At 48.9% G+C, this 15235-nt stretch overlaps 2 protein-coding genes across 2 annotated transcripts; both read left to right on the forward strand.

Annotated features, from left to right (window-relative positions):
* The first annotated feature begins 6381 nt into the window (after nucleotides 1-6381).
* On the forward strand, nucleotides 6382-8157 carry LOC137824945 (uncharacterized). Its single transcript, XM_068630618.1, has one exon. The coding sequence runs from the start codon at nucleotides 6382-6384 to the stop codon at nucleotides 8155-8157; it is 1776 nt and encodes a 591-aa protein (XP_068486719.1).
* A 6041-nt stretch (nucleotides 8158-14198) lies between these two features.
* On the forward strand, nucleotides 14199-14834 carry LOC137824947 (arabinogalactan protein 1-like). Its single transcript, XM_068630619.1, has one exon. The coding sequence runs from the start codon at nucleotides 14199-14201 to the stop codon at nucleotides 14832-14834; it is 636 nt and encodes a 211-aa protein (XP_068486720.1).
* The last annotated feature ends 401 nt before the right edge of the window (nucleotides 14835-15235 follow it).

A 15235-nucleotide genomic window follows, 5' to 3' on the forward strand; every position in this document is an offset into this window, starting at 1 on the left:
TCGTTAAAAAACCCCTTTTTTGCGAAAAAAGAGTATCACCTCCAACATCATAATGTTCAAAGGAAAAAATATAAAAATTCAAATGTCTTAACTCAAATAAAACTTCATGTTTGTTGCGTTCCACGTTCATGGGATGACCCTTCCTTCTAAGGTTTCCAACTTATACGTGTCATTTGCTAGCGCCTCGACTACATGGAACGGGCCAGTCCACTTTGGAGATAACTTGTTCTCAATTTGACAGGGGTGGGCCTTTCGCATCACCATGTCGGCTTAACTGTCTAGGCTTCGTCTTGGTCTTGTGTCTTACTTCCACCCTTCTCTTCAAAGCTTCCGAGATCATGTAACTCATCCTGCAAATTCAGATTCACCTTTCTCCCTCGTTGGATTCTTTAATGACCAAACTTTGGAACCTAGGAGAACTTTCTTGTATTTCGACTGGTATCATGGCATTCGACCCATATACCAGACTGAATGGCATTTCCTTCATTGTTGACTGCAGGGTGGTGTGATAAAACCACATAATTCTTGGAATTTCCTCTGAACAATTTCCCTTTTCCTTTTCCAACCTCCTCTTCAGTCCCCTCAAAAGAACCCTGTTTGCTGATTCTACCTGCCCATATATTCCCTGTGTATGGAAAGGTCATGGGCTATAAATAGATCGCAATTCTTCAGCTAGCGCATGGCACTAATCAGCAATCCTCCTTCATGGTCGGCCAATAGTACCCTCCTCGGATGACTTTCAAAGAAAGAGCTCGTCCTCCTATGTGGTTGCTGCAAATACCCTCATGGAGCTCATACGTGATCTAAGTGCACTGGTTCCCACTTACACAGGTGAGGAGTGGGTGAGTATAACCATAACGAAATAGGTTCCCATTATCAGGGTGTACCTTCTCGAGTTTCTCTTGACAATTTTGGCCTCTGGGCTCATAAGGGAGTAATCCATCAGCGAGGTATCGTTTATAAGGTGTCAACCAGGTCTCATCAGCTCTAACCTGCATGACCTCAGAATGTTCATCTTAAGGGGACTCGCAGGTAGTTATCCTCGGGACCTTCAATGTTTCCTCAACTATCAAGTGATGTCCTTGTTGAACAAGATGCTTTGATGTCTCCAAATCCAAGAGGAAAGCTTGAAGACCTTGTTGATGGGTGTGTGTGTGTTGTCTAGTTGTTTGAAACTTGTTAATTCACTCCCTAAGATGATCCAAGTTCATTTGAATCTTTAACCTTTTGAAAAGATGGGTTTTCTAAAAAGCTGTTGAAATTTCAACAGGTTGAAATTTTGAAACAACAGGTTATTTTACCTTAGTAGTTTTTTTAAAAGCTTGACTTTGTTGTCAAGTCAATTCAACCGATTGTTTCGACAAATCAATCGATTGTTTTTCTAAAAATCATAACAGAATTCTGTTAAGTGGTTTTCAATATGTTTTAAATGATCCAAACTACCTTGGCTCCTTTATTAAATGTTTTTGACCACTTGGTTGGCCTATATAAAGGTGGTTTTACACTCCTAATCTTGTAGTAAGAAAAAGAGTTTATCAAAATAGTTTTTACAAGATTTGAAAGAGCTTTGGATCATTCTTAAGTGTGTGGAATAGGATTGGGTTGTAATTCTAAACTTTAAGCTTTGTAATAGCCAGGTGTATTATATTCCCTTCTTCCTTGATTACTGTATTTGTGTTGCCAGAGAGTGTTGTGTGTTCTTGAGGGGTTCAAGATCAACACTCTTGGGGTGATTTGCCAAAGGTAGTGTGTTTCTTGAGGGGTTTAAGGTCACTACTTTGGTGTGTGGTGTTTGTAATCTGATTTTGATTGCATAGTGGAATACCCAGTGGTTTCTGGGAACTGGATGTAGCTCTTGGTGTAAGAGTGAAGCAGTATAAATCTGTTTGTGTGATTCTCTCTTTCCTTGATCTCACATATATCTGTTTTAAGTTGTTTTTATTAACTGCTGATAAAAACAATCGGTTGAATCGCAAAAACAACCGGTTGATTTTCAGGAAATCAACTAAAACAGCTTTGTGCATTGTTTTCCATAGTTTCCTTATCTGTGATTCTTCATTGGCCTTCATTATACCTTCAAAGTTTGCGAAAATATTTCATAAACAATTCACCCCTCTTGTTTAAGGCCATATATTGTAACAATTGGTGTTTCCTGCCGGTTGACTCGAAACGCCTTCGTACATCTACGTCACGCTCACGTCCAGAGTCCTTGTGTTCGCGTATGTTGTCCCTGTGATGAACACCTGAAACACAAAGACAATGGGTGCCCTAGCAGCCGTTTGCACTTCGACACTTAAGTCAGTACTAGGGCTAGGAAACACCAAAAACTGTATACTCTTGCTCTTGTGTGTGTGTAACGGCACAAGAGGATTCTCCCCTGGCCAAGTTTGTTAACTTACTATTTATAGACTGAAAACTAGGGTTTCTTGTTTACCTGAAATGGGCCTTTCTGTTGGGCGGGCCCAACACTGTTGTTACCTTACTCTTGGGATAACCTAACGCGTGGGGTCCCTTACTAGAGTGCAACCTCTGACGAGATGACCACCTGGATGCCTCCTCGTGCACCTGATCTCTGGGGTCACCCGCCTTTGAGAGTGCCCTAGTTGTTCACGTACCATGCATGCAGCTCGCCCCTGATCGTGGCCCTTGCTGGCCATATCCATTCAGTGGCTTTTATGCTTTGTGTCACGCCTGAACGCGTCGTCCACTTTACACGCATGGCACTCGTGATCTAGGCTTCTCCCTTATTGATAACTGGCGTGTGATCCGGGATCCACTTCTCGTGGCCCATCTCTACTATTTGGATCTCTGATGTCCGACCTCTCCACACTGCTGAGGGGCAAGTCGGTACACCCTGATGATCGTTGTCTGACCACTCTCGGCTCCTTTGGCGCACGTGTTTTGAGAGGTACTGGCCCGCGCTACTCGTGGGACCCGCTCACATGGCACCAACGTTACCAGTGGTTGGTCAACGCCTGGGGACTGGTCGGTACAATTGGTATCAGAGCTTGGTACTTGAAAAATACTCAAGTTTGATCCTAAAATTTGTTTTCTTATGGCTGAAAAATTACCCTTTGGGGAGGGTGCATCAATAAATAGACCACCTTTGTTCTGTGGTTTGAATTACCAATTTTGGAAGGCACGTATGAAGATCTTTGTTGAATCTCTTGATAGAGCAATATAGGATGCAATTGAAAACGACCCTTTTATTCCTAAGTTTAAAAAGAATGATGTTTTTATTGAAAAGCCTTGATCACAATGGACTGATGCAGAAAACAAAAGAGCAAAGTTTGATTGCATTGCAAAAAGTATTATCACCTCTACCTTCAATTTTGATGAGTTTTTCAGGGTCTCAAAATGTGGATCTGCTAAGGAGATGTGGGATACACTTGAAGTAACTCATGAGGGAACCAAAGAAATAAAGAGAGCAAGGAGAAGAAGTCAAGCAAGAAGGAAAAGAAAGAAAAATAAAAAAGAAGCCAATATGTGTTTGGTGGCCAAGAAAGAAGGTGATGCAAGTAGTGTAAGTTCTTGTACTTCTTTAAATGCTGAAAATTATAGTCAACTTCTCCAAGCTTTTAAAGAAACACATGAGGAAGCTAACCGATTGGCGATCTTGAACAACCGGTTAAAAGGGTTGAATAACTAACTTGAAAGCAGAGTTAAAGCACTAGAAGAAGAGTTGGAGAATTCAAAAATTGATTTTGAAAATCTAGAAATGCTTTACAAGAACTCTTCTTGCAAGTGTGACTCACTTGTTTGTGAAAATTGTGAATCTCTTAAAAAGAAGATATATAGGCTTTCAAAGGGTAAATCCAACTTTGAGACTGTCTTGGCATCTCAAAATTGTGTTTTTGGAAAAGTAGGTTTAGGTTTTAATCCACAGAGCAAGAAAACTGAGTTTTCAAAGTCTTTTTCAAAACTGCCAGAAAAACAACCAATTGAAAAATTGAAACAACCGGTTGTGTGATTCTCTCTTTCACTGATCTCACATATATATGTTTTAAGTTGTTTTTAATTAACTGCTAATAAAAACAACCGGTTGAATCGCAAAAACAATCGGTTGATTTTCTGGAAATCAACTAAAACAACTTTGTGCATTGTTTTCCATAGTTTCCTTATCTGTGATTCTTCATTGGCCTTCATTATACCTTCAAAGTTTGCGAAAATATTTCATAAACAATTCACCCCCCTCTTGTTTAAGGCCATATATTCTAACAGTCTTCTTCCTGGCTCCGGGCTGACCTGCAAAATCTCCAGGTGACCCACCCTTGATAATTCCTCTGTAGCTTTCCTGGCTTACTTCAAGGTCTCTTGGATTACCGACCTCTGCCTTCCTCCCTTTCCTGAGCTGGCCAATTTGGACAGTAAGTCTGCTCAAGAATTTTGCTCTCTGGGAACATGAACAAGGTCGAATGCTGAGAAAGTCGCCTTCCAGTTACGAGGCTAGCTGTAGGTCCTTGGCCTGATATTCACCTTCCAGTTACGAGAAATGAGTCACTCTTCACCAACAAGCTCTAAGCTCCCAATTCCTTGGCCAGCAACATCCTCGCTATCAAGGCCTCATACTCAACTTGACTTTTGCTCACCTTAAACGCAAACTTGAGGGATTGTTCAATCAAGAGCCCGTTTGGTCCTTCTAGAATGACCTCGGCTCCGCTTTTGATGTGAGTTGATTAGGAGATGAAGCATTAATAGACACTTTTAGGAATTAGGATTAAGATTCAACAAACAATTCAAGAACACAAATCAAGAAACCTATTTCAAGAACACAAATCAAGAAACCCATGGGAAACCCATTTCAAGGACATAAACCGAATAGAACATCAACAAGTAATTCCAACTGATTAAAACAATAACCAATGACAAACTATTCATTAGAAACATTCAATAACAGCATTTGACCGATTGAAAATCAAGAACAAAAAACAAAACATGTTTTAAAGTTTTTAATATACAATGGGTATGGAAGAAGAAGATGAAGAGTTGAAGAAACTTATGTGGTTGAAGACAATGGGAGTGATCACGCCACTTGGATGGTGGAAGGCTCTAAGATGAGTGAGAGTTTCGTCACTTGAGGATTCCCAAATTCAAAAGAGTAACTTCACTTTCAATTTCAATATTCAACTTGTCTTTACAAAAGCAGGGCTCCTCTTTATATAGGCATAGAGGACCGGTCATGAGGTCGGTCATCGGTAGTCGATGACGTCAGCAGCAGATAACCACGGGGACCACTCGCAGGGTGACACGTGGATCAGGTGGCAGAGAAGTCAGGGAGGAGATCACCCAGAACGGTGATCGGTGGTCAGTAACCGAGTGGCCACCGACAGATCAGATCCAAGATAAACACCCGGGGGGGGAGAACGCGAGAAGCAATAGAGCACCGATCAGTCATCGGGTGCATGGTCATCAGGGTTTCGTGTTACACGCAGTTAAACTGGGACTGAGATTCCCAGCGAGAGCGTTACGCATGGACCTCGCATAATCATACCTCAGAGAAGGTGGAGCTTCTCGCCGATAGAATCGTGCACGAGAGTGGCCTGAGGGAGTTAGTAAACCAGTCAGTGATTGGTGACTCTCTTAACCCATTACGTGCATGACATCGTGAAGGGGAAATCGCTTAGGCAAAGAGCAATGCTTGGTGAGTGTGCCCAGTCCCGCCACACCTGGCGTTCTCCTGGGAGTGTGCGATTCACCCAGATGGAAGAAACGTGCTAAGTTACTCCGCAAGGAAATAACTTAGGTGCACAGAGAGATGCGCTAAAGCCCTTCAGGTAGTTGCACGTGTACGGTTAGATGTGAGTTGCATGCCTCCACGTGTCACCATCTGAGAGGGGCGCGACCAAGATAAAGGTGCACTCCGCGTCGTGAAAGGTACACGCAGAAACACACACACCCACGCTTTTACAGAGTGTGGTACGTTTTCGCACAATAGCGTAACAGAATTCTGACACACGCAGAGGATAGCGTAACAGAATTCTGTTAGGCACAAACACAGAGAGAGAATAAAAAGAGAATCAGAGAGAGATTCAAGATACATGATTTTTTGGTGATTCTGTGACCTAACTTGAGCGTCGGAGTGCAAACGGCCGCTAGAGGCGCCGTCTGTGTGTTTTGCAGGTTGCGTTTGAAGTTCCCGGAGAAGGTTCTAAGAGCATTCTTGCAGATAGCACAGTTGCGTAGGCGGGGTAAGGAAGCGACAAAGCAATTCCTTCACGTTAGAGTTGGCGAGAGGATCATTTGGCGCCCACCGTGGGGCCCGTGTGAATCGTGGTCCCATCCACACCAAAGTTTTTGGAGTTTCTCGAAGTCTTTGCTGAGAAAATGAGGAGAACAAGACAAACATCACCTGCGCCATCTGCTGAGGAAGGAGCTGTGATAATGGCGCAGGTCCTGGAGATGATGCGTGCGCTGCAGGACAATGTCGCAGCGTCGAGAGCTGAACAAGAGAAGATGCAGGCGGAGTTGGCTGCATCGCAGAGAAGGAACGATGAGCTGAATCGCGTTAATGAGGAGCTGAGAAGGACGTTACAGACGCAAAAGGAACGCGCAGTTGGAGAACGGATGTCGATGCCACCATCGCCTCCGAGAGCGTTCCCTATGCCATTCTCCCCTGAAATCATGCAAACCGTGGTACCTCCCAACCTAGTGGGAGTGAAGGCGTCGTTCACAGGGGTAGAAGATCCAGAAGCGCATCTAACGGCGTTCCACACTCAGATGATGTTGTCTGGGGGCTCAGATGCCGTGTATTGCAAGATGTTCATGAGTACACTAAGTGGAATCGCCATGGAATGGTTTGTGAGTCTGCCAGAGGGTCAAATCACGGCCTTCCATCAGTTTTCGAAGCTTTCCACTGAGCAGTACATCGTTAACAGAGCACCTTCAGTGGTGTCATACGATCTGTTCGATGTACGCCAATATCAAGGTGAGTCGCTGAAAGACTACCTCAACCGCTTCGGAGCACAAGTGGTTAGATTGCCCAGCAAGGACGAGGATATGCTGGTGCATGCGTTTAAGAAGGGAGTGCTGCCAAGACCCTTCAGTGTGTCGCTCATCAGAAGCCATCCCAGCACCTTTGCGGAGATTCGGCGACGTGCGGTGGCGCACATAGTGGCAGAGACAGAGGTTTCTGAGAAAAGAGGAAGTGCTGCACCGCTGAAGCTGCGTGGAGGACAAGGGAAGCAACAGCAGCACACGAGGATGCATGAGGCAAAGGAGGGGAAGAAGGTGCAGGGGAAACCTCGTCCTTATGCACCCAGGAAGGACCAAGGCAGGGGGCGTGCAAGGGAGAATAATGCACCCCCAAGATACGATTTCATGGTAGGGTTGGCGGATCTGATCGCCCTTCCTGCCATAGCCGCGAGACTCCGAGTACCAGAGAAGACAGACAAGGTACTTGGGAGGAAAAAGAACGAGTGGTGTGAGTTTCACCAAGCCTTTGGTCACACACTCCACTCCTGCTTGGCGTTGGGGCACCAGCTGGCGGAGTTGGTAAAGTCTGGGTTCCTGGCAGATTACCTGTGGGAGGCGCAGGGTGATCGCGCATCGGGGGCCCAGGAAGGAGAACAGCAGCATGAAATCCCTGTGCACGGGGAGGTGCAAACGATTGCGGGGGGCTTCTCCGGTGGGGGATGCACTGCATCACAAAGAAGAAGGTATGCTCGATCGGTTATGGCCGTGGACTCAGTGGACGAGGGCCATTTCCCCGAGGTAGATATCACTTTCAAGAAAGTTGATCTACGGGACGTTGTACCGCACGACAACGATCCTGTGGTCATCTCCCTCATCACAGCAGGAAGGCGAGTGCACAGAGTGCTCGTAGACCAAGGGAGCTCGGCAGACGTCATGTTCTGGCCGACGTTCAACAAGTTGCAGCTGTCCCCCGATCAACTAAGGCCGTATACCGGATGTCTGTACGGCTTTGCAGGGGATCAGGTAGAGGTGTGGGGGTACATTGAGCTGAGAACGACGTTCACCGATGGAACAACAGCCCGCACCGAAAAGATAAGGTACTTGGTGGTGAACGCCCCTTCTGCGTACAACATCTTGCTGGGAAGGCTAACACTCAATAGGTTGGGTGCAGTGCCGTCGACGAGGCACATGAAGCTGAAGCTGCCGTCGATGGAGGGGACCGTAATAACCATCAAGTCAGATTAGGCTGAGGCTAGGCGCTGCTATGTGAACAGCCTCAGGCAGAAAATGAGCATATGCCATGTCACCTCAGCACTACCATCAGGTGTGCTCGAAGAGCGATCGGTGGTTAAGGGAACGCATGGCGATCAGGAGGAGGAGGCTGCTATGCTGGGGGGGCTCCCAGGTAGCTCAGGTGGAAGCAAAGGAGGAGGGCATGATCACTCCTCGCGAGTCAGGGATCGCGAGGGCGGTCATCGCCAGCGAGAGAAGACCCCACCCAGCTGAGGGGTGGGTAGAAGTAGATATAAGGGGGAAAAAGTTCAAGTTGGGAGGATCGCTAGGCAAAGAAGAACGAGGGCTGATCGCCGGGGTGATCGAAAAGCACATGGGCGCGTTCGCGTGGTCAGCATCTGACATGCCAGGAATCGACCCTGACTTCCTTTGCCATCGCCTGTCGATGGATCCTAAAGTCCGACCTGTGCGTCAGAGGCGAAGGAAATTCAACGAAGAGAAGAGGAAAGTGATCCACGACGAAGCGCAAAAGCTCCTTGCCGCACGGCACGTCAGGGAGATCCAGTACCCAGAGTGGCTAGCGAACGTGGTACTGGTTCAGAAGCCAAACGGCAAGTGGAGGATGTGCGTGGACTTCACTGACCTCAACAAGGCATGCCCCAAAGATTCCTACCCTCTACCCAGTATAGACGCTCTGGTGGATAGCGCATCAGGGGGGAAGCTGCTCAGTTTCTTGGATGCATTCTCAGGATACAACCAGATCAGAATGCACCCCAGGGATGAATGCAAGACAGCATTCATGACTGAACAGTCTTGCTACTGCTACAAGGTAATGCCGTTCGGGCTGAAGAATGCGGGGGCTACCTATCAGCGACTTATGGATAGGGTGCTCTCGCCCATGCTTGGAAGAAACGTGCATGCATATGTAGATGACATGGTGGTCACATCCCGAGAGAAGGAGCATCATGTGGCCGATCTGGAGGAATTATTCACCACCATCGCCAGGTACAGGTTGAAGCTCAACCCTGAGAAATGTATTTTTGGCGTGGAGGCAGGGAAGTTCTTGGGTTTCCTCCTGACAGAGCGTGGAATCGAAGCTAATCCAGAGAAGTGCGCAGCAATCGTGGCAATGAGGAGTCCAACGACGGTGAAGGAGGTGCAACAACTCACCGGTCGGTTGGCAGCATTATCCCGGTTTATGTCCGCTGGAGGGGAGAAAGGTCATCCGTACTTCCAGTGTCTTAAGCGCAACAGCAGATTCCTTTGGACACAGGAGTGCGAGGAGGCCTTCATCAAGTTGAAGGAGTACCTGGCAAGCCCACCGGTCTTGCGTAAACCACAAGTGGGCACCCCTCTTCGTCTATACTTTGCTGTGACGGAGAGAGCAGTCAGTTCAGTCCTGGTACAAGAGCAAGATCAGGTTCAGAAGCCTGTGTACTTTGTGAGTAAGGTACTGCAAGGCCCTGAAACAAGGTACCAAGCCCTCGAGAAGGCTGCCCTGACGGTAGTATTTTCAGCAAGAAGACTCAGACATTATTTCCACAGCTTCACAGTAGTGGTAATGACAGATTTGCCCATTCAAAAGGTGCTAAAGAAACCAGACGTAGCGGGAAGGATGGTCAAGTGGGCGGTGGAATTGTCAGAGTTTGACATTCAGTACGAGCCCCGAGGACCGATAAAGGGGCAGGTGTTTGCCGACTTTGTGGTCGAGCTGTCGTCGGTCGCGACACCTTCAGAAGGTTTAGACTTCTGATGGGTATTATCAGTGGATGGCTCCTCCAATCAGCAGGGGAGTGGCGCTGGGGTCATTTTGGAAGGCCCGAACGGAGTGCTGATCGAGCAGTCCCTCCGCTTTGCCTTCAAGGCTAGCAACAATCAGGCGGAGTATGAAGCCCTGATCGCAGGAATGTTGCTAGCAAGAGAAATGGGAGCAAGAAGTCTGGTTGCTAAGAGTGACTCTTTGCTAGTCACCGGGCAAGTTACAGGGGAGTTCCAGGCGAAAGATCCCCAAATGGCAGCTTACCTGGAATACGTACGGCTCCTGAAGACGTCCTTCACCGAGTTTGAACTAATTCATGTGCCGAGAGAGCAAAATGCCAGAGCAGACCTGCTTGCCAAGCTGGCCAGCTCAGGCAAGGGGGGAAAACAGAGGACCGTCATTCAGGAGACCTTGAAGGTACCGCGAGCGTTCGTGTCGGACAACCAGGTACTTCAAGTGTACAAATCGATGGAGCGTCTGGCGATCGGTCATCGTTCGCTGACTCAAGAGACGTTGAAAGCGCCGAGGGTTAGAGCGGGACCGGCAAAGACCGATGAGGTGATGGAAGTCTGCGCTGTTAGGGAGCCCGACACGTGGATAACACCGTACCAGTTGTACTTAGAAGATGGTGTACTCCCACTTGACCCGGCAGAGGCAAAAAGAATAAAGAGGAGCTCGAGTAAGTTTACTTTGATTGATGGAAACCTATTTAGATTTGGGTTTTCTCATCCTGTGCAGATCTGCGTGTATGGCGAGCAATGCACTAGACTTATGTCAGAGCTACACGAGGGGGTATGCGGAAGTCATGTAGGTGGTCGCGCTTTGGAAAGTAGGATCCTCCGCGCAGGGTACTACTGGCCAACGCTGAAGGAAGACTGCGTGAGGCATGCTCAACGTTGCAAACAGTGTCAACTTCACGCAGATTGGCATAAGGCACCTCCCGAGGAGTTGAAGTCCATCCATAGCCCGTGGCCATTTCACACACAGGGAATCGACATCCTGGGACCTTTTCCCCTGCCGATAAGGCAGATGAAGTTCCTCATCGTGGCCATCGAGTATTTCACCAAGTGGGTGGAGACAGAACCAGTCGCGCACATCACCGCACAGAAAGTCGAGCATTTTGTCTGGAAGAACATTGTCTGTCGTTTCGGAGTACCCAAGAGGCTGGTCTCCAACAATGGCACCCAGTTCACAAGTCATCAGCTAAGGAAGATGTGCGAGGAGTTAAAGATACAACAGGTTTTCGCCTCGGTGGAACACCCACAAACCAATGGGCAGGTGGAGTCAGCCAACCGAGTACTGCTCAGGGGGCTGAAGCGAAGACTAGAGAAAGCTAAAGGAAAATGGGCAGAGGAGGTCCCCAGAATCGTATGGTCCTACCATACCACTCCACATTCCAGCACCCATGAGACACCCTTTAGCCTTGTCTACGGGACAGATGCCATGATTCCCGTGAAAATACAAGAGAGCTCCCCCAGGTTTTTGAATTTCTGTTCCGTCCGGTTGACCGGGACGTCTTCGTGCGCGACCTCAACCGTCAGCTAGGGACTCCTTCCCACTGATTGCCTGTGGATTCCTGCAAAAAAGAGGACAAAGAGGCGCCTTACCGGCCCTTTGCACTCCGACGCTCAAGTCAGCCAACAAGAAACACCAAAACTGTTCACCTCCGTCTCTGAGCACCGCGTATGGCACTCTGAAGGTGGTAAAAATAACTGCGTATTGTGTGTCTGTGTTCTCTCTCTCAGGCATAAATATTCCCCAGTCCCTTGTTCGTAACCTTGAAGCACGAGCAAGCAACTAGAAAGTTCTGGTAAATTTGCCAAAAGTTCGAACCCCGTTTCCAACATTCTCCGCGCTATTTAAACTACCCAAGCATTTAAAGCGCCTTAAAGCGCCTTTAATTACAAATGTAACGCACTCAATCAGCGTATTTAATTAGAAAACGTAGCGCATTTAAGACGTTGAAACGCTTGGGAGCCATTATAACGCCTGAATGCTCGAAAGGGAAACTGTATTGAAGGACTTTAATTACCTGGCACCTGACTAAAGGGTGTTTCTATTCTGGCATGGCTGTCGTACACGTGGAGGTCCTCACGACGCCATGACCCCATCTGGGGGCGTTTCTGCCCATCTGGGGACGTTTCTACGTGTGAGTCCTCCTGCTTGGGAGTGCTACTGCGCTAGGGGTGACTTTTTGGGTGCCAACTCATGCCCCCAATTATCTAGTCACCACCTTTTCCTTCTCTTTATCACTGCCCCGGGTTATCGGGACCTGAGGCCTCCCCACGGCGTTGCTCCCTCCATGGTCTTTCCTACCCATGGGTATCGGGGAACCACACCGTGATTGCCTTGCTTTAGCACTGTTTGATCTGGCGACGCCCTGGTTGGGCGACGCCATCACCTAGGCGACGCCTTGTCCTGGCGACGCTTCCTCTTGGCGATGCTGGCACTTGGCGTTTCTCCACCTAGGCGACGCCTTGCGTTGACTTTGACTCTCCAGTCGTTGACTTTGACCTTGACTTAGTCAACGCCCGGATACGGGACGGTACACAAGCCCCCCAGTCTTAAGCTGAAGACTTGTCTTCAGCGTAAAGACTAAAGCTTCGCCCACACCGTCCACGTGCCATCCTGATGACGTGTCATTCCCTGCTGACTCAACAAGTCTCGAATTGTTGACGTGACGCTCTCTGAACCCTAGGAGTGCTCTTACTGACTGATTGGACCTCCTCTGAAATGATGATAATAACACCTTTTGGGGCTACCGTTGATCGCGCGCCACGTGGCCCATCTCACGGCCAACCTCTAGAGACCCTTGCGCTTCCCTGAGGCGATTGATCCTTTGACATGTGGTACGATCTCACGGCCCTCAGTTAGCGCCTCTTGAGTTGCGAAATGTAACGTTTAAGTTACTCCAAACCCCGCGCTCACCCTACTATTACATTCATTCTCTCTGCATCTCCGCACTGTTCATCGCCTTCAAACCCTTTTTCTCTGCAATTGCGATTCTCTCCTTCTTGCGCTCTTCTACTGCCTCCACTCCAATAGCAAAGGTACGATTTCGAGTACTCACGAATCTTCCCTTTCGTCGCATTATATGATTTATTGAACTGCCTGGGACTGTTGTTATTCATGCATTACTGCGTTTCTCCACTTCTTCTTCCTCCTCTGAGTTTTTTCGCGTGGGTGATGTTTCCTGGGGCTCTCTCCCCTTCCTGCCATGGCTACACTTGCTAAACCCTTTTTCCTCTCTTCTTTCTCCAGCTATTTATTTACACCATGACGCGCGCGAACGCGGAGCCTGATTCCTCCCCCACGACCCCCAAGTCCAACTACAAAGGCTTCTACCCTGGGCCCCCGACGAGCTCCTGAGCGAATGCACCAGCCTGACTTCCTTCCAGGACCTGGAAGCTCACCGTGGGGATCCCCATTTGTACAACTTTAACGCCTTCTGCCGCACACACGACGCCCACATATCCGTCCGTCCCGGCAGGCCTGGGGAACCTGTTTGTTTGGACGACAGACCTAGAAAGGGGAAACCCTTCTTCTTCATGTACCAGACCGTGTTCAAACGCGTAGGAGTGCGTCTCCCGTTCACCCCCTTTGAACGGGAACTCCTCACTGAAATCAATACTGCTCCCGCCCAGCTCCATCCCAACAGCTGGGCATTCGTGAGGGGTTTTCAAATTCTTTGTGGACACCTGGTTATCCCCCCTTCTGTAGATGTCTTCCTGCATCTCTTTGAGGTGAAGAAGCAGGGGAAAAGCTTCTGGGTAAGCTTTTTCGGGATCGCGGGCAGGATCCTCCTCTCCCTCTTCCAAAATTCTTACAAGAACTGGAAAGGGAAGTTCTTCAGGGTGTGCAGCGCCAAGCACGATCCCACAGCTTTGGATGGCTTCCCCCTTTACTGGACGGAGCGCCCTAAACTGCTCAGGGCCAAAACCCTGGAAGAGCTATCTCCCGCCGATAGGGAGGTAAGCAAAGCCTTGGCCGGGTTGGGGATCGTTTTTGATACCTTGAAGCTGGTCGCTAGCGAGTACAATGCTCACGCCCTGACCACCTACTTTGGTAAGGGGGGCTCTCCCCTCATCTTTCTTGTTGTGAACAGCCTGCTATCGGACGTTTGTTCCCCCAGACTATTATGCTCGTTTTATATTGTGCCATGTTACTTGCATTTCACGCCTCCATGTGTGTTGTAATTTTGCATAGCTGCTTTGGTCCTAATTCTTGCTGTTTGGTCTGTCTTGATGTAGGATCGGTGATGGGCACTTCTAAGAGAATGATGTTGGCGAAAGCAATGAAGGAGGCACGTGCCGCCAAGGCGGGCGCCTCCTCCACCCCTGCTGCCGATCCGGTTCCCCCACCGACTCTGTCACCGCCTCCTCCGATCACCGCCGAGGCTCCCCTTAGTTCACCTCCGTCATCTCCACACAGCCTCGCAGCACTTCAGACTCCCCGCTCTCCTCTACCCATCGCCGCTGTTCCCCTAGCCGCGGCCTCGTCACCGGCTCCAACCCCCCTTGACAAAGGGAAACGGGTTTTGGAGATTCTATCAGATGATGAGGACTCAGAAGGCATGGCACCCTTCAGAAGAAGAAAATCTGCGTGGGTTCCTTTTTTGGTAGAGGCGTCGCCCCAGGGAGGGAACCCCTTCATGGACAACCCCCCAAGTGCGACCTCACTCCCTCCCATGACACTCCAAGAGGAAGGGGGCGAAGGCGCCGAATCTGCCCCGCCTCCGCCGTCGGCAGAAGCCATTGCTTCCCCTGCTTCCGTCGCTGCCGCCCCTGATTTCATCGTCATCCCTCCTCCGATTATGCATCTAATGAGGGGCTTCAGTGGCGGGACTCTGTCAGAGGGCACCGACAGGAAGGAAGGCATGCCCTTCTACTTGGGGGCCTTCTTGGCAGTGGCCTTTGAATGGCGCGCCTAGGCCAGAAACGCGGTCATGCAAGCTCAAACTCTCCAGGCCTTGGAAACAAAGGCGACTACTCTGGAGGAGGAAATGAGGACCCTGGGGCGCCAGAACGAAACCTACCAAACCTCTCTGAAGCAAGCGCAAGAGTCTAAAGCAGAAACTGAGAGGCAACTGGCAGAGGCATTGGAGCTCCAGGCTAGCTTTTATACTCGTGAAGTCGCCCTCCAAGTCCAAGTAACGGGCCTTCAAGAATTGATCAAAGCTGATGCAGAAATTCAAAAGGACCTGAAGGACCGTTGCCGTGAGCAGGCTGACAAGACGGAGCGGATGGAGGGGGAAATGGCCACCCAGGCCAAAGCTATGGACCTTCTCCAGGCTGACTACGACAAACTACAGGTCGAGGTCAGTCGGCTTTG

Source organism: Phaseolus vulgaris, chromosome 8, assembly GCF_000499845.2.
Source record: "Phaseolus vulgaris cultivar G19833 chromosome 8, P. vulgaris v2.0, whole genome shotgun sequence".
Lineage (NCBI taxonomy): Eukaryota > Viridiplantae > Streptophyta > Magnoliopsida > Fabales > Fabaceae > Phaseolus > Phaseolus vulgaris.